This window comes from Megalopta genalis, chromosome 15 (genome assembly GCF_051020955.1).
Source record: "Megalopta genalis isolate 19385.01 chromosome 15, iyMegGena1_principal, whole genome shotgun sequence".
Classification (NCBI taxonomy): domain Eukaryota; kingdom Metazoa; phylum Arthropoda; class Insecta; order Hymenoptera; family Halictidae; genus Megalopta; species Megalopta genalis.
In genome coordinates, this window is record NC_135027.1 from 5,224,466 (window position 1) to 5,245,271 (window position 20,806).

The following is a 20,806-nucleotide window of genomic DNA, read 5'->3' on the forward strand; positions in this document are numbered from 1 at the left end:
CTGCATCCGTGTCACGAAGCTGCGGTGAACAGTAAAGAAAGTGGTAAACTCGCCGATCTTGCCTCTTTCGGGATTAACGTTCCAGTTCCTGGCAACAATTACGCCCTCCGTGTTCAGCCGACCAACCAACACTTATGCGGACATCTACATGGATGATCTCTCCGTCTCCCTCCATCGCGCTACTTGCGCAACCCTCCAGATTACCTTTACACAGGCTGATCCTCGCAAACACTCGTCCAAGTAGCCGGGAGAACCGGATTCTCCTAACTTTCGAAATTTCAACCAAGTTTCGCGCTGCCTCGGACGAATCTTCAACCGCCCCATCATCCTTCGTCCTCCAACTTAGTCGTTGCAACTGTATCGGTTTAGTCGACTGGAAACACTTTTGCGCGTCGAGTTTCCGATTGCGTACAAATACAGCAAGGACAATGCTCGCTAATGCAATTCTAAGCATCCAGACGAAAAATTAGCGAGATGGAGGAGTCGGAAAGAACGAGGCGTCTGTTGCCAGTGGCTTCTCGTTAGTGGCATTTCTTATTATTTTTCCTCCGCTAAAATCGATATATCTGTCAACACGTTAAGCATCGAATATCGATCCCAATAATTTCAAGAATATCGAAGCCATTTAATTAACGAAAACTAGATACACACACACACACATAAAATTTACCGTAATAAACATTAGTTTTTATTCTTTTCATTTGGAATATCTTGATAACACTCAGTTTATCTCAAATATATCATCGTAAACAAATTTTGGGGACTAAACTAGGATTAGTATCACTCGAATGTGACCGGTCATTTTGAGCGGCTCGTACTTTTATTGTTAATATTGTTATCGATATTATCAAATTATCGATGTCGTAAATATTTATCGAAATTATGCCCGCAACTCCGCACGGTTTACAGCTCGAACTCAAAATCAACCAAAATGTTATTATTGAGAAGACGTTTCGGACCATTCTCATTTTAAAACAGCCTTTCAGTGAATAATAAGACAAATTGTATCGACAAAATAATTGAAATATGCTTTTAAACTATAAACATAAATATTCAAAATCATGATTCCTATGAAAACAAATATAATGGTGAAATTATCACCCGCTTGGTGGCCGGCGGCTCATAGGTTGTCGACGCCTCGGTTAGAGCTTTCAGAGATCGAAGCTAGGTCCGAAGACTTTTCTTTGATTTCTTCGTGGCTAAATATGGCGGAGTTACTTTATTACGCGTGCAGTATGAGCGAAGCATATTTTCCCTGCAATAAAGCGCCGTAAGCCGAGGATATTTAGAGTACTGTTCGGCCAGCTGATAAACAGCTGCACGGGAAACGTGCTAGGAACCGTGTGACCGGTACGGTCCAGCATGTATTACGCCTCGACCAAAAATCGCGCCTTCACCCTTCTGCCAGGACGCGGAAAATGGAGTTTCCTTTTTAGCGGGAAACCAAACAATCCACCCACGCGTCTCCAGAGAGGCAACGCCCACGTCTCCCGGGCACAAAATAGTATAATAACAAAGCGGACCGACAAATTTCAGGACGATAGACTGCAAACAGACACAGCAAACATAGCAGACAGCGCACGGAGTATCGACAGTATCAACACTGGGAAGTTAAGTAAACTGTGTTCTGATCCAGAGTTTGTAGTTTCTTTGCATCCATCGTCGCCTTTGAACCCGCGGCCAGCAAACAACGGGTCACCCAATTTTTGCGTACACGCCTGAGGATGAATATTCGAATCGGAATCTTACGATCTAATTTGTAACTGTACGTTCTTCCTAAACGAGTATGCGTCAAGCGTCCCAGTTACTAGCTCAATAGTAATTAAGACGTGTCATAGTCGTTAAGATGCAATGCGTCAGTCGCTCGCGCAACGAGTGCGTGACATTGGGTGTAAAACACCTCTGCGGGTCACGTCACGAGTATATTTCATTTGCATATGAATGTGCCGGTTGGTGCCCGTAATTTTCTAAGTAACTATTTGCTATTGAACGGCGCTATTCTTGTTTGTCAAATTCTGATTTTAAACAATTCTTTTTCTACGCATCTGCTCCGTCACGTTTACTTTTTCATTAACAGTAAACCTACCAAGCAGTAATATCAACTGGCATGTACTGCTTCACAAAAGTGAGAAGACCGAATTTATTTAGAATTCGTAAAGTTTTGATTATAAAACTTGCTCCAATAATATAACTTATTCAAGCGTTTTCCACGAAAGAGTCTCGGAACTTTGCAGAATTGCAAAATAAGAAAGCGGTCACTTCGACGTGTATGAGAACAAGTACGGGGTAATGAAGCCGGTTACTGTGTGGGATAACCAATTGCTGTGCCTTTCACTTGCTTTCGGGCATAATTAACATTACATTTATCGAATAAGATGTACTACATTTTTTTTTATTAAAAAATAAACAAACTGAAAGAATATTGCACTTTTGTTATTAAAAAATAAAATAAAAGAATGATACATCTTTTCATTAAAAAATTAACGAAATGAAAGTATACAAAATTCAATACGTGTTATATTCGATACATATGAAATTCATTATGCTCGAAAACAAACCATCTTTTTTAAATTTTGTCAATTGGTGGCTCCTTCCCCTTACTCGCCTTTTCCGCTGAGCCACCGAAGTATGGCCCCCTCCACACCTCCCCTCGATTCCTCTCCATACCAGCTCTCAAGTTAAGCTTTAGTTTCTACTCCTTGCAATTGATGCAAACGATTTTTATTTTGCATAAAGAACCAGAGTTTTTACTTATTGATCCCCTTATCGGCTTAATAATGATCAATTAAAGTACATAAATCGCGATCATAATATCATTGCACTACTTAACGCTAAACCTACCAAGCAGTGATACTAACTGGCATGTACTGCTTCACAAAAGCGAGAAGACCGAATTTATTTAGAATTCGTAAAGTTTTGATTATAAAACTTGCTCCAATAATATAACTTATTCAAGCGTTTTCCACGAAAGAGTCTCGGAACTTTGCAGAATTGCAAAATAAGAAAGCGGTCACTTTGATCGCGGTAGGTTTAGTGTTAACATAAGCTATCTATTTATATGTCGCAAAAAAAAATCACAAAAACGACACGTCGCAAAGCGTCGCGCTTCCAGCTTTCTTTCGTTATAGCGCGGCGAGTGGGTGAACCGGCCTAATAGTGGTATGGGTCATATGTTTCTTGGTGGAGAAATTCGTCACTCCTGATTTAGAAGAAATGATCAATATTCATAGTTAGTAGATTATGCATGAAATGTTCGTCACGAGTCTGACTCGTTGTTAGAATGCAAGAAGTTAGAGAATCTTGAGAGATTAATAATAAACTACTTCTAATAAACTACTAATATAATCTATACTTCCCATATCTGCAGCAATCATAATATCAATCGTGTTTTAAATCATGGAAAGGTTCGCTATTACATATTGATCGCGGTAGGTTTAGTGTTAAATTGTTTGTACCCGCTGGTTGATCTTATTACCATCTAATGCTCGCTAAATACCGTCGAACGTCGTTCAGATGTAACAATTCATAGAAAAGGAACAATCTTTTGTTACAAAGCTTACATTCGTGCAAACAGTAACAAAGCTTTCGAACGCGATCCTCGTCCGTTCTTAACGTTTTATACATCGAGTGAAAGAAACACCTACTCGTTGGTGTCGCACGGTAAATAAGAGTTGGTAAATAAATGTTCTAACCCATTTTAAATTTAGAAACCACGACAATCCAAGCACAAGTGGATTCGTACGTAAGGAAAGTGCATTTTTGCTTTTCGTTCCCTGTTTCCGGGGTCGAACGAATCGAGAAAATCGGGAAGATATTCTTGGGCATCCTATCAGCATTCAGGGATTTCCGAAAGGTTCGAGCGGGGAATGCAATATTATCGAAATATAATACAAAAGGAACTAATAACGAGAAACTCTGGACGGAACGGTTATACTATACCGAAACGATTCTTTTGTATCCCGACGGGGGAAGGAAAAGGGCAAAGAGTCAGCGATACGAAAACCGTGGAGGGACCCGGAATGGAAAAATTCGTGATTCCCGTGTGTTCCGTATCGGTAAGCTCGATCGATGGGAAGTCATCGAGATTCAGTTAGCATAACAATACTCTCCACGACACAATTCTCTCTTCTACCGATGCCTTGCCGGACGGTGTCGAATCAATCAGAGGCACGTTCGAACGCCGCCAGAGAACCCAGCCGCGAAACCACGCGACAATCGATATTTCAGTCCACCTACGTGCTGCTCTCGTGAGGTATACCTGTCCTATGCGGCCTGTATACATAGATACGGGCCCTACCCAATACACCAGCCATACATATGTAATCCTGTCTGGAGGCATGCGGAAAGTCGTAAAGACGCTTCCACCGCAATAAGATTTCGGCTGAAGGCAAAGCCGACGGCCGACCGATAGAATCGAGCGTTCCGCCGAGTTGAAACGGCTAGCATGTTTTTCTCGATTCTATTGAACGAGAAACGCGGGACGCGGAACGGCGAGAAGTTAAACACGGGATGCGACCACGGAAAAACACACTGATCCTTTATTATGGACAGACGCAACGTTTGCCGATCCCGATCCCTTTTCTGAATTACATTCAACGTAGATTCTTCTTGAAACGTAGGACTGGTCGGACGTGACCAATTGCTGTGCCATTGGCTTGTTTTCGGTCGTGATTAACTTTATATTTATCGAATAAGATATGTTACATATTTTTATTCTCCTATTTCCTTGTCCATTTTTTGAACAAAAAGCGCTCGTAAATATAACTCACAAGGACAACGATATACAAATCGGTGCTGGAACTGTTATTTGACAATTGCGGCGTTATCAATTAACAGCTCGAAGACCTCGTAAACCGATACAGTAAATTCTCCCTAATTTTCCTTCAGTTTGTAAAGAGAATGAACAATTTGGGAAGAGAAGATACGATTATTCGAGGCTTGCATTTCGTTTTTATGATTGTTGATAATTGGCAACTATAAAAATGAGCTGCAAGGCTTGACAAATCGTATCTTCTCTTCCTAAATTGTCCATTTTTGCTTACAAGCTGAAGGAAAATTCGCGACAATTGTACCAAGACTGAAAAAAAATGAGACTTGCATCTGCTCATAAGACTCATAAACATTGGACAACTCAGAATTGGCAGTCCAATCGTATTCTTCTGATGGATTCCGACACGTGAGACGCCGTTTTGTAGAACATTTGCAACTACAGTGCAATTAACCAATTTCTTCTCTATTTTAGTGTTTTGTCGCACGATGGTACAAGTATTGTACGTTTCCAGAGAATGTAATTATAATCTTAATAAGAATCGCGTAGGTTAATTTCCGCGGAACTAATAACAAAGACGTTTGTTGCGACGGCGACACCGAAGCTCAAACGTCCCTAGCCATCCCTTGAGCAATTAAGCGATATACCTGCGACACTAAAAAATGCACCCAAACGAAAATACCCTTCGACCCGACGAACGGACAACACGACTCATAAATTCCATATTTCCCAAAACGGAAAATTTACACCCCGAACTTTCGAACAGTTTCCCACTCCTCAAGTTCCTTCCGACACACCCATCTCCAATCAAAAACGCTTCATTTCCTCCACCAAAACCCACCATACACCAATCAACAAAAAAACCGAGGCGACAAGCGAAAAGGCACCTAGAACGTTACACAGAATCGCTAGAACCAACAGAATCATTAGAACCACCAGAACTGTTAGAACTCGTAGAACTCTAAGAACGCAGATAACGCATCGCTAAGACCATAGCTGTAATATTATTAAAGTGTACGTAAAGGCAACCAGCGACTTCATTAAACTGAATTCCATTTGGAAACATCGCGCACATACAACGTTAATGAGAGCAAATAAGGAATATCTAGAGAATGTAATATCGTAGCCTGCAAACCTGGAGTAAAGATAGTAATAATTAGAATTAAGATAGTAATAAACAATAAAGAGAGGCTCTATGATATAGACGCAGCGAGGATCGAAATATTCAAAATATACGGGGCGGAACCTGAGAGGGTGGAGCGTCGAGCCGAGGATGAATCTACTTGCAAAAATAAGACGACAAAAGGCTTGTTAGTTAGATATCTTATTTTCGAAAAAATCGAGAAAATTCGATCGAGTTTGTTATTAAATAGAATTCAACTGGCGCGTCTGTTCGTAACCAGCTAATTCTACTTCCTCTATAGAGAAATACTACTGCTCCTGACGCTGACGAGTTTTTACGCTTGATTTTCTAAAAAAAACACGGCATTAAACCAAAATTATTTTGTTTTATTTCTTCTTTCCATTCATAATCACATTTTGTATAATAAATAGGCTGCGAATTTCTTGTTGCGGTTATGTAAAATCTGTGTGAATGAAACACAGAAACAGTAAAAACATTGAAAGACTTTAAGAATATTGGTTATATCATTTTTAACCTATATAAGAACTGTTTTCGACCTGGAACATCTCTTTAATAATAAAATAATAACTTTATTCATATATGCGGGCGCAACCCTTGTTGCATGTACAATTGAACACTAACTCATATCGCACTTAAATATTTAGCAATTTATCACAAATACACACATATGTAGCAATGTAAAAATTCTTTGAAATACAGTGTGCTTTCAATTGATGTCTCAAAGTCGCCATTCAATTGCAAAGGACTAAGAAAAGAAACGAACTTTGATTCAACTTTAATTCGTTGCAATCGAGGGAGACTATACATATTGCGTTAAGATCCGTAGAATAAGCTATAGACTGTGATTGTATTAACCCAACTATGCTATTAACGATGCTTACAACAAAATTCTGAGTTTTATTCAGCAATTTTTCAAAAGATATTTTCAAAGATATTTCTCGCAGACATTTTAGCCCCCGCGTTGTTCCCAATTTAACAGCAATTTATCTTGTTTACTCGGCGAAAATTTAGTAATTGAGTGAACGATTTAAATACTTTGGGTCACAATGACCCAGGACGGACAGAAGCCGCAGTGCGAGGATCACGCGATAGATATCAATAAGATATTCCTCGTAAGAGATAAATTGAATGAAAACAACACGAATGGATTTAGTCGTGCGCGTCACTGTCGAAGAAATAATTCTCGAATAAATGTACCCGACTGGCCCTGGAACATCCGAACATTCTCGTAGAAGCAGGAATGAACACGTAGACCCCGACCAAGCGCAGCAGAATTCTGGTTCTTCGAGGCTCTCTTACGGATTTATGGATTTCATTATTGTCGACCGTGGTTGGTTACACCGTGTGACTAGGACCGCTCACCGACACGCTCCGCAGGGTGGTTGAGAGGACTGACAGGGGTCTGGTAGGAGGCCAACGCGGCGTGGAGAGGGCTGGAGGGCTGTCTAAACTTAAACTTGCTGCCCGTTTGCATTTTATGAGCAAGCAGCAAGTTTCTACGGGCCCGGAGGAATCCCAGCGGCATCCAAACCGAAGCCCATACATTCATCCCCTTTCTTCTCCGCCTCCTTTTCTTCCCGCGATCCTCCATCTCAATCTTCTTCAGCCGCCTCTCTCGCTCTTTCTCTCGCGCCCTTTCTTTCACCCACTCTCTTTCACTCTCATCCTCTCTCTCTGTCTCGCCATCGGCCATTTTCTAGCCGCGGCAACCTCTAACAGCCAACATACTCCCGTAGCTAGCTACCAGAAACCCGGCAACCCGGTCAAACCACCCATTACACCGGAGCGTGTAACTTGAATTACCTTTCTGTTCGGTTCCTTCTCCCTACCTAACTGAATAGTGTAGGTGCCGGGTATTAAGAAATGACACCGCTGAATCTTGGGGCTTTACGTCAACCGTATGTTACAACTTCTACCAACAGTCTTGTTCGACTGTACGAAAGAATATGATCAAAAAGTTGACCCATCAGGGAAATGGGAAATAATTTCCTATAAATGAATTACGAATCTTCGTGCAATTCCTTCGTCTTCTTCTTATTATTATTTATTTATTTATTTATTAAGTGGGAAATAATTTCCTATAAATGAATTACGAATCTTCGTGCAATTCCTTCGTCTTCTTCTTATTATTATTTATTTATTTATTTATTAAATGGGAAATAATTTCCTATAAATGAATTACGAATCTACGTGCAATTCCTTCGTCTTCTTCTTATTATTATTTATTTATTTATTTATTTATTAAATGGGAAATAATTTCCTACAAATGAATTACGAATCTTCGTGCAATTCCTTCGTCTTCTTCTTCTTATTATTATTTATTTATTTATTTATTAAATGGAAAATAATTTCCTATAAATAGATTACGAATCTTCGTGCAATTCCTTCGTCTTCTTCTTCTTATTATTTATTTATTTATTTATTAAATGAGAAATAATTTCCTACAAATGAATTACGAATCTTCGTGCAATTCCTTCGTCTTCTTCTTATTATTTATTTATTTATTTATTTATTAAGTGGGAAATAATTTCCTATAAATGAATTACGAATCTTCGTGCAATTCCTTCGTCTTCTTCTTCTTATTATTTATTTATTTATTTATTTATTAAATGGGAAATAATTTCCTATAAATGAATTACGAATCTTCGTGCAATTCCTTCGTCTTCTTCTTATTATTTATTTATTTATTAAATGGGAAATAATTTCCTACAAATGAATTACGAATCTTCGTGCAATTCCTTCGTCTTCTTCTTTTTATTATTTATTTATTTATTTATTTATTAAATGGGAAATAATTTCCTATAAATGAATTACGAATCTTCGTGCAATTCCTTCGTCTTCTTCTTATTATTATTTATTTATTTATTTATTTATTAAGTGGGAAATAATTTCCTACAAATGAATTACGAATCTTCGTGCAATTCCTTCGTCTTCTTCTTCTTATTATTTATTTATTTATTTATTAAATGGGAAATAATTTCCTATAAATGAATTACGAATCTTCGTGCAATTCCTTCGTCTTCTTCTTATTATTATTTATTTATTTATTTATTTATTAAGTGGGAAATAATTTCCTACAAATGAATTACGAATCTTCGTGCAATTCCTTCGTCTTCTTCTTATTATCATTTATTTATTTATTTATTTATTAAATGGGAAATAATTTCCTACAAATGAATTACGAATCTTCGTGCAATTCCTTCGTCTTCTTGTTATTATTTACGCTTGACCCAGGCTCATCCTTTCATTTCTTCACACACAACTCATTCTACCCCTCTTCTTTTACACTCTACTTTTCGTAACCTGTTTACTATTTTTTCATCCGCATAATACCTCCTCTAAAGTATAATTTTCTTTTTCTAGACCATAACGATCCTCTAACCGCTAACAGATGCTCCAACGTAGCCCTAACATTATTGCATATTTCGCATCTCAGAGGAGATAACAAAGTCTTTTCCCCTCTTACGGTATTGTGCAATATTATTACCCGTATTACGTAGACGGTACGAGCGTGTCGACAGACGATAGAATAATCAGAAAATCATATCACTCAGCCGGCATAATTGCGTCGCATGTGCCAAGCAATATGTCTACAAAGTGAGAACACTCTACCATACCTAACCAAATGTAATAAATGAATCATTAGGAGAGAGCAGTTACCTTTAACATAGGGGTGGTGAACCTTCATGCTTGAAAGCACACATGTTCCGCCATCAGTTAACGCGTTCTTCCACTAGTTCACATCATAGAATTGCACCATGCATGTTAACATGTATACTATAATACATCTTACAACTTATAGTCGACGGAAAAAGTATTCGCACACCTTTCAAAACGGAATAACTTTTTTATAATTAGGCTACGAAAAAGTTGCAATTGGTTGAGATGATAGAAAGATTAAAACGCGATGTTTATCCGACTTTATTCTCCGGGCCTACAACGAATATTTATATGATGCATTTTGTGGTAACTTGTATACATGCTGAATATTTCATTGGTATCGCTTGACGTTGTTATGAGTAGACCGCTGATTTTATGCATTTATGATAACATTTTGTAGGTGAAATTTAATACAACGAAAATATTTGAATAATTGAAATGCATGCATGTATTATTTCCGAATCACTGAAATTATTAAAGGAAAACAAAACTTTCTGTTCGTCTCTCATGTTTGTTGTAATTAACGAAGATCATTTTTATTTCGCATAAAAGTCTAGACTCTGGTTGAGAGAAAATTGGTGAAAATAGCAGTTTATTCACAAATTTCGACCAAAAACAGAGAATTACGTAACCTCGACTATGTGTGAACCGATTTCAATAGACTTTTCAGCATGCTGTATAAGTCACCGAAATCTAAAAAGTGCATTTCTTAAGTTATCGTTACAGGCTCCGATAAAAAAGTTGAAGAAACATCATCTTTGAATCTTTTTATCATGCCAACCGATTGCAATTTTTGAGAACAAATTTTTAGCCATTGTCTAATAAACTAATCCCTAGTAACATCTAACAAAAAGATACTAAAATCCGTCTAAATTAATCTAAAACTAAACAACAATTTAAATCGCTTGATCCAATTCTAAGAAAGTTATTTCGTTTTAAAAGGTGTACCAATACTTTATACATCGACTGTACGTAGCATTCGATGCTTAACACGTTCCCTGCCGCGTGGGGCGTATACGCCCCACGCTGAACTTTCCGTTCAAGCCATTTGGTATTATCATTGTAAAATGAAGAATTTTTTAAAAATTCATTATGCAGTCAATTATGGACATCTTAATACTATTGCTGATGCCCTCATTTAATCGTGGGGCGTATACGCCCCACGCGGCGTGATGGGCAATTTTTTTTTACTGTAACTTGTTTTAACTGCATTTCTCTTATTCTGATCAGTCATTTATTCGCGTGTCGTTGACACAATACTTACTGCTTCACTGAAGCTGGGATTGATTTATAGTTCTATAGTACTGTAAAAGTTGTAACATTCTGCGATAGTTGTGTGGATAAACCACACTTATGTTTGCCATGTTTTAACAAAGTTCATCGTAACATCCCTTTGTAATCGCATACAAACTTGAATTTAACTAAAATGTTATATTTTAAACTAATATAGGCATGATAAAAAAAATTATATGCGAGGATGCAACTCGCTTGGCATAATAATGATCAGCCAGGTATTTGTTAAAGTAATTCCTAGAAAAATAAATTTATTGGTTTGCTGTGTTATGCATGTTAAACTATACAACCTTTCCTTGATAATTATGATTTTTGCACTATTTTAATTATTGTAAAGCATACGCCAGAAACAAAATAATACAAATGTAAAGCGTGGGGCGCATACGCCCCACGCGGCTTGAACGGAAAGTCTTCAAAAAACGGTCTGGCAGGGAACGTGTTAATAAAAAAGTGTTGATTTATAAGAGAGACAAATATGGATCGATCGATGAGACCGCGTATATACGAGCGACAGTGTGGACGCTTGGGTATCCTGCGAAAGAAGCAAGTAAGAAACAGAGTTGCAGGAGGGTCAGGACTGATCTCGTTTGTAGCAGAAACTAAACTGTTCGATTCTTCGGCCGTTATTTATGCTTCTTCGGGTCTTCATATTTCTCACTCGCGCGGGGATGATGTATTATCAAGGATCGATGGAATCTCAGAAAGTCGAAGCGGGATACGGGATCGGATGTAACGTCGATAAAATATTAACCCGCGCCGGAGGGCCGTGGAATTTCATTACGCAAATTCCACGCGCGCGAATTTTCTTCCGAGAAAGAATCGTGAAATAATTTACACCGGGTTCCTGGGGACACGTCGCACGCAGACGGCGGTCCCACTCCGAGACAATAATACCGAACAGAATTGAGTCGGTATAGATGTTGGAATATGCGAACGAGCTAAGGCAGAGTGCACTATTCAATAATTCAACAGCGATAGTAGATCTTCTCGGCGAGAGTTCTCTCGCCTCCTGTCTTGTTCCCGATCTCTCGCGAACAACTCGTCGAACGTGGCCTCTCTCGACTTTCCTGTCGGTCACGAGCGGCTACGAGCCTCTTCGAACCGATCCACGATACAACCGATACATGTATGCATAATATAGAACACTGTAAAAAATTCCTTTTCTTCCGCCGATTCTCTTTCGAGAGAAGATGTACCGTTGACGATATTCAGATTAAAGACTTGTTGAGTTTCGGTTCGTGAGTCCTCGGGGAGAACTTGGCATACTACGCTAGTAGGCCGGTATACACCGCGTGCAGAGCTAGGTGAAATAGTATTTTAAATGGCAAACGGTAAATAGATATTTTATTTTAGATCGTGCATGGATGCTTGAAAATCAAATATTTCATTTGTTCGGAAGAACGTATTATACTTCTGGGAATCAAATATTTTATTGGTTTTATAAACAATTTTTAAGGTAATATTTTAAATAATACTTTATTTGAAGAACACTGAAAATATTTGCGCCATAGTTGGGAATATTTTATTTATTTATTCATAGTGTAAAATATAATTATTTTGGTAAAAGATGCACTTCGTTGTATGCGAATAGCTGTATTTAAAAAGACAATAATTTGCAAATATAATTCCTTATGTTACGTTAATTATTTTCACAATTTATTTTCAGGTTAAGAACTATAGAAAGTATTCTATTTTATGTTTCATGTTGTTAAAATAAAACATGTATTTTCATGCCTTAGAGCTTTAGATTGCCAAAATAAAAACTATTTTGTTTCACGTTTTACATTATCAAAATGAAATATTTTATTTTCCGCTTTAGCTGTGGATTATCAAAATAGAATATTTCATTTATTGAAATGTTATGTACTGTTTGAAATACTGTTGCATTCGAGTTGTGAAAAATCGATGACGATTTAAAATAATATTTAACATATTTTCTCTATAAATATTGCCCAGCTCCGATCATTTTTAGTAATAATAATTTAATAATAATTGATTCTAATAATACGTGATTATTTATATCTTTAGACAGAGATCATTTACCTGCATGAAAAAGACCACTCTCCACAGACAAAATTCACAATGAACTGCTTACCTGTAACAGAAAAATATGTCCTATAAGAAAGAGAAAAACACACGAATAAAAGCAAATCAAATATATGATTATACGACAAATTTGTTTATTGAATCGACTATTATTTTAATACGAGTTTTGCATTCGAAATTAATTCTTCTGTACATCATATTCACCTTTGTACACGCTAAATTAATTCTTCTGTTCGTCATATTCAGACTTTTGCACTCCAAATTAATCCTTTACTTCAACTTCACACATTTACAAACCATCAAACTCCAACCGATCACTTATTTGTAATGACTTGTAGTAAAATTTATATTCAATTACAGAAATTGAATGTCATTTTACGCTTAATTATTGAAGATTATGCTTGCAATGAGATTTGTATTATTTTATAAGTAATGATAAATTCATGTCACCCTTAAAAATTGAATACAAGGTGGCCAATTTACTAAATTCATTTGCCAATAGGCTAAATAGGCCAATATATGTATAGGCCAATAAGCTAAATTTATTTGTAAAAAAGTGAATTTCATTTGCAAAAAGATAAATATGAATAAAAGGTCGAATATGATCCACAAAAAGATTAATTTAGAGTGTAAGAAAACTATCTATTTCAAAACAAAAACTACTTTTTCATTTTATCTTCGATCGATTCGGTTGAGTTACTGCACTAATTTCGAAATAACATCGTCATTCATGGAAAATTGTTTTTCTTAATTTGATTTCGGCTACGAAGACCCAAAGTTTAGTCTTTTAATTAAAGAACGCCGTACATTTTCCATGGAAGAACGGCATAATTTCTCAGAAAGCGAAGGTCTCGCTTAGGAAATCGATGCAAGGTTTCTGTGTATTAATTTACCGCGGCACGAAACCCGTTGCCGTTTTTACGATAAAATTTTCCTGGGAACGGACCGACGCGACGGCGCGGAAAACTGACGGAAGACATATCGTATCGACTTTCTCGTCGAGTCATCGCATTAGCCTGTTTTCTGGCTGCGGTTTTACTTCGTGATTTTACTGAATATCGCTTTCTCGTTAATAATCGTCTTAAGAGATGTTCAGCTGGCATTAATACCGTCGTAAGTAGGCCACTTACTGTCGATAGAATGAGAAAATATTAAAAGGTAAATAAATAAAAGCGCGTAACTCCTTTTTTTATGCTCATCGATCGTTAAGTAATTGTTATTTGAGGATGTTACCCAACCCTATCCAGATCGGACTTGTATACACGGTGTCCCAGTTTTCCCGCCAAACTTTGCCAACACGTTTTACAGGCAGAAACAAGAAAGTAGCGCCGTATAAATATGTACGTTCATGAACGCATTCTTCAATGATCGTGGAAGAAAGGCGAGATAATAATGCAGTAGCTGGTCTTCCTTCCAGCAAGGAGAAAACTATTCAGATTCGTTTACGTAACATTTCAAAATGTTTCCCATTCTTGCGAAATCTGCAAAGTTCGCATCTACGACAAATTGAATTAATCGCGTTAAGAAATTTTTGTTGATTCCTTTTCGTACAAGCGAATGAACCACGAAGTTTTTCTAATTATTCTTGTCGCATGTTAATATTTGCACAGTGAACATTTTCATCGAAGGCTGGTAAAGTATCTGCGATGGATTCGCATGCAAAGATACAGCTTATATAAGTGGATTCGAGACAAATAACAATTCAGTCTTCCACGACATCGAAAGAAAACCTAATACGTTCGTATTCTGTATTTGGCTTGCATCGTGGTCACGGATCTTTATGCGAAATAAAAACGTTGTGCATTCGTTCCAAGGGACATAAACTACATAGACATTTACTCCCGTCTTGAATTACGTTAACCCTAGAAAGATAACCATATGACAACGTACGTAAAAGATAACCATACGCTTCAGAGGCGCATGCTTTTCTAAGGCGTCAATTTTATACTAACAATGGATATTTATTTAAGTTAATCTAGTCATTTTAAAGGTTTGGCATTATTGTAAAAATAAAATGCATTTATATTGTATTTTTTTATATTTTAAGTAATTTTAAACTTAAATCACTAGACCTCTATGAAAAATTAACAAAAATCAACAGTCTTCGCAGGCGCCTCTGCGACGTAGGTTATCTTTCTCGGGTTAATGAGTTATAAATAATATAATCGAGTTACTACATATTTTAATAGTTCACTGCTTTGCGTTTCATTTACTCAATTTTGTCTGACATGCATAAAATCTGCAGTCTACATAGAAACTAAATACACGCGAGGTAAATATGAGCTAGTTATAAGTTGTAATTGTTTAACAAAGCATTAGCGAGTCCTATTACGTTTACTCCCAGAACATAATTGCGTCGTATGACGAGGAATACTTGAGACATATTGTATGCATAGTATTCGCAACGTAGGATTTTTTTTCATAGATTATCGATAACTGCCAATAACGCGACGAAGTCCGCAACAAAGCAGCATATTGTTGTCACTCAGAAAGAAACAAATTTAACCCTTTGCACATTTTAACTCTAGATATTTTTTCCGATCTTGAATATTTCTACTTCTTCTCAATTTTTATTCTCTATTCCACGTAAAACTAAAGACTTGCTCATGAATTTTTAACAGTTTATCAAATACAAATGGCAACATGAAAATTATTTGAAATTACATGGTAATTTTTATTGATGTCTCAGTGTCGCCATTTTCTACGTTAGCGTAACGAAATGAAGACGCTTAAAACATTCTGACAGGCGAATTTCGCAATCCTTATTTACTGGGCAACCGGCGACAGTAAATAACGTAATGGAAGGAGATCGCAGTGCAAGGGGTTAATAATAATTTCATGCAAATTTTAGGGAACAAAATTCTTCTGAAATAGTTCGTTGTTATCGTTTCATCAATATCTGATCTTCGAGATGGATCGAGGTGGAGGAAAAGGTCTCCGAAAAAATGACAAACAACTGCGACCGCACCGGTTCGATAAATACCTGGAATAGCGAGGCTCTTTCCCACGGTTGACATTTGTTATCGACTGACAAGCTTCACCCCGTCGCGCGTCGAAACGTTTATCTTTCGATGCAGTAGCGTGGTGTTGGAGTTAATTTGTACCCGCAGATCGAGTATCTACTATTATCTCAGGCGAAATTAGTTTTCCCTTTCAAAAAATGCCGCACCCTAGATTCCGCAATTCCGTTCCTAACGATCTATTTGGATAGGATTGATACTCGATCTTCTGTGTCCTATGTTTTCCTACAAAATGTAGTACGTAAAAATGTTTTGTTTCTGCCACGGTACGTATGAAGCAAAAGTGGCGTGATTTTTGATAGAGAAATAATATTTATTCTGTATACTTAAACTCTATTTGAAATTAAAAACAAAATAACCGTAAAACTACTTTACCTATACCATAAAATCAACGATAAGTATCTCGATTCTTTAAACACGAAATATTTATATTAAAATTCAATTATAATTTAGATTTTTATTTGAATTTCTGTACGATGCAGGAAAGGAATGTAATCTCATAGTTTGGATCATTGTTTTGTCTTCACGTATTCTATAATTATCGCGATAGTTTCATACTACCGATAAACAGTTTCTACATAATCTGTTTCTACATTTGAATCTGTTCACAATGTCAATGAAATCGATTCGCGTCGTATACATAATTTCATGCAACAATGGATTGCCACACTTTCAATCGAACCAAACGGATTTTATTGAAATGAAAAAGAAACCAAATTAAATTGACGAATACCATGACATCCATAATTTATATAAGTAATTATCTATAGTCTGTTTCTTTTTTTAAAGAAGATACCTAAAGTCATAATAACTGTGAACTCAAGTCTTATTACTGGATTGCGAATTTTATGAATTTTTCATCAAAATGAAATAGTAATAAAACTGCGAAAAAAGTGTAATCGAGTTAAGAATACGTAGGAACTATTTTCTACTCATTAAGAAAGAATCAAATTTCTATTCGTCTTCTGATCGGTGCCAACTGATGCAGACAATTACTATTTTGCATAAATGTCCGCAGTCTACTCGTTACTTCCGACTTGCAACATGAGAGTAGAATGGACTTCGATGAATAAAGTGAAACGTTATTATGATTTTAGATATCACTAACTACCGCAGACATCTTTAGGAAAACATATTCCAGTTTACAACTGTTACGAATATCAATTTCACGAATCCGGTGTCTGTATTATCGTTCAAAAATCAGAACACCGGTTGCCATTCGGACGAATGAAAGCATAGCTGCGAAAACAGTCTGCAATATGTATACATAAACGTCGAACAGATCTCGATCGCTTTCACGCTTCACTGACTCCGAAAGAAAAACAGATCCTTGTCCGCACCTCATTCTCGGTATCCCTCGAGACTAGTCGCCAAGCAACAACGTTGAGGCATAGTATAAGATTCGTATCCAATGTAGAAAATGAAAATGTTCATTACACATTTTTACCAGAAAAAGTACTATAATATAATAATACTATAATATAATAATACTATAATATAATAATACTATAATATAATAATACTATAATATAATAATACTATAATATAATAGTACTATAATATAATAATACTATAATATAATAATACTACAATATAATAATAATATTGTTGGAGATTCTTTGGAGAAAGTGAGCTCAAATTCGTCACTGTTCTAGATTTTATCTTTAACTAGATTAAAATCGAAGTTACAAGTACATATCAGTGTACTTGTAATTTATCAGTGAATATTATTAGTAAATAAAAATTGCGAAATTCGCCTGTCAGAATATTTTAAGTACATAACAATGTACATAGCAAGGTACAGGGTAGCCGTCTCGTTGAATCGAGAATAATTAAATTTGATTTATTCTTCAAGCGCGATAGTTGCACAATTATTTATACTGTTAGAAAGGGTGACTGAGAGGTTTGGTATACACGTTATAAAACGCATTTTAAATATTTTCATTGCAACAATTTGTAATGGCTACAGGACAGGGTGATCCATTTTATCATCGCTGGCTGCGGATCTTCGTGCAAAATAAAAATGCTGTCCTTCAATTACAACAAGCTACAGTAAAATAAAATTTGGTTGCCGTTTTTAATCCCTTGCGCTGTAAGTACGAGTCAGTCTTCTGATGAAGATCTCATACATAATCTATTAAACATGAATGTTGTTCATTATATACTAATAAATTGGATCAAGATTTTTTTTGTTATCAAAATCTTGGAATGAAAGTAACCTAAGACATACAACAAATAAAATTTATCTCTCGTCTATGGAGGAAGTTGTTGAGAATGAAGAACTGCTAATTAACGCAGTTGTGAAAGAAATTATAGTGCAAGGTGTTGATTGAAAATATTGTAACGATATCCTTAAAGTCTTCAAATATTTCATATATAAATATTTTATGTATAAAGTCTTTCAAATATTTTCACTTTGCGTTCACGCATTCAATTTATTCATAATGCTATATTGATCAGATGTCACAATAGAAATTTCAACTGTTTATAATCCGTTCAGTTTATTTCCTACACTAACTTCTATTGTTTCCTGATATAACGTTATTATTAGATGCGCACACAGTATTTTCTTCCTAGCGTCAAATTTTGACGGTTCTCGTAACAGCATATCTGTACTCCTGCCAAATTATCATGAATATTCGCTACTTTCCACGTGAACGCATGACATAGCTTGTCTCAATCTATCGTCCGCTGTATCCATAGTGTCTTTCGCGTACGCTTGGCTTCGAAACCAAGCTACAGTGGCCCACAAAAGCGTTCGTACATCTTTCAAAATGCAATAACATTTTTAAAACTCAACTGAACGACTTGAATTGTTTTAGATGGGAAAGGCACTAATTTACGTGACGATGACTAAAATGCTTTTTTTTTTAAATTTTGCATTTACTTGGAATAATAAAAAAGGTAAAAAAACTCTCGTTTTTTAACTTCTTCGTCTCAGCTTATAACAAAAATTTAAAGAATGCCTTTCGTAAATCTCAGTATCTCATACGCATGCTGAAAATTTGATCGAAATCGATACCTATATCGCCTACGTTGAAAGATTTCAAAAGCTGTAGTTCCCTTCCAGTTTTTCGTTAAAATCGTGATTTTTGACATCGTTAATTTATTGTAACTCACAACAACGTGAACCGATTTCGATAAAATTTTCAGCATGCGTATAAGTTACCGAGATCCTACGAGAGGCATTTTTTAAATTTCCGTTATGGGCTCAGATATATAAAAATGTTAAAAAGTCATTCTAAGCCTTTTGTCATTCTAAGCAATAGCAACATTTTGAAAAAGCATATTCATCGTCCAATAGACCAGTTTCGCTATCATCTAAACAAAATTCAAGTCGCTTAGTCCAGTTTTCAAAAAGTTATTGCGTTTTAAGATAAGGATAAAATCCGAAATTTGTTCTTCGAAACGTAAGATTTCGCTTCTTCGAACAGAATAAACGTCGAATCCCCGCGAAGCAACGTTCAGGATCTTGGAAAATGTTTCGCGCCGATGCAGGAGCCAGGAATGGCCAGGATGGTTCACACGAACAGTAGAGTTTTGAACGGAACGGATAAATCGGGCGTGCCTCACTCCCAAAACTGGCTGTGGTTCAGTTCGCCCGATTGATTTGACTCGAAACCCGAATATTTCCGAAACCATCAGTGATTTCTCGTTCAGTTTGCTCGAATTGTTCGGATTGCCGTCAGAATTGACCTGTCCACTACACTCGCGCTTGTAACTTATACCTAGACTGCGGAGTTTATGGGTTTCTAACGAGATTGAGCAGGTGAAACACAAAACAGTCGGAAGATTGAAGAACTTTAACCCTCTATAGCAAGCGTCGGCAACCTATAACCCTCCCGGTCGCCAAGCGACCAATTTGACAATTTTACCATTGGACAGCAATTTCTCCCTAATTCGCGTTCAGATTGCGCACAAAAATGGACAATTTGGAAAGAGGAGATATTATTGTTCGAGCATTGCGACTCGTTTTTGTAATTACCGATTGTCAACAACTATAAAAACGAGACGCAAGGCTGCTCTTCCCAAATTGTCCATTTCTGTACGCCATCCGAGCGCGCGAATTAGGGAGAAATTACTGTATTTCTCTTCATAGTAATTAGAATTATAATATCGAATTTTTATTTTTGAAGTTTAAAGGCGTATCGCAATTATTTTCTTATTACGACACGAATACACGATAAGAAAGAGAAACTAGCGAACCTGACATTTTCCATGGCGAGAAATGATTTCAAAACCTAGCAGACAGATGGTTAAAATAGAACAGAAAGCGACGAATCGAATGTGGTTGTTCCCCGTGTATTCCCACGGCATTAGAAGCAGATCTTGAATCATGCTGAACAGCTATGCGGAGAACATAACACGAAGAAATCGGGACATCGGGAGTCAAGGTGGAAGAAGGGAACGCGTGTTAAGGAATGTAATTGCGTTCGACAGAGGGATGACTATCAACAGATGGTGTTTTAATCGTGACACTCTGCCTTCGGCGGAGGAAAAAGGTGGCCGAGAGGGTGGATAGATGGAGAAACATAGGCGAATAAGAAAGGTGAAGGGGCGAGGGGGGGTTCAGGAAGAATGGTATAGGTAGGGATTACGATCCTCCTGACTTGCCGTTCGAGGATCGGGGAGGAGAGGGATGTGGGAAAAAGAGGAAGGAAGAAAGAGGAAAAGAGGGAAGAGGAAAGAGCCAGCGGGACACTGGTGTGCAGCCGGATAGTAAATGATTGTCGATTAAAGTGTCCCCCGTCCAAGAGCGGGCAGGACCAGCGACTCGATTGACAAATGGTTTGCGAAATCTGCATTCGCTGCGAAGTATTCGTTTGCCAATTCGGCTGGAAGTCGCGCGCGTACACGTACCCGGCCATTTGTTCG

General features: G+C 37.0%; 1 protein-coding gene across 6 annotated transcripts in view; it reads right to left on the minus strand.

The window, feature by feature from the left end:
* LOC117223829 (protein muscleblind-like) overlaps positions 1–20,806 on the minus strand; it is a 609,735-nt gene that overhangs the window by 242,106 nt on the left and 346,823 nt on the right. For 2 of the 6 annotated variants that reach the window (XR_013034909.1, XM_076526712.1), the window contains one exon: positions 7,885–12,960. The exons of the other annotated variants lie outside the window; for them this stretch is intronic. Coding sequence is in view for 1 of the 2 variants with exons in the window: in XM_076526712.1 (XP_076382827.1) it covers positions 12,943–12,960 (18 nt within the window). In the remaining variant the exon portion in view is untranslated. Of the gene's footprint in view, positions 1–7,884; positions 12,961–20,806 lie in introns of those variants that run through there. 6 annotated transcript variants of the gene reach the window in all.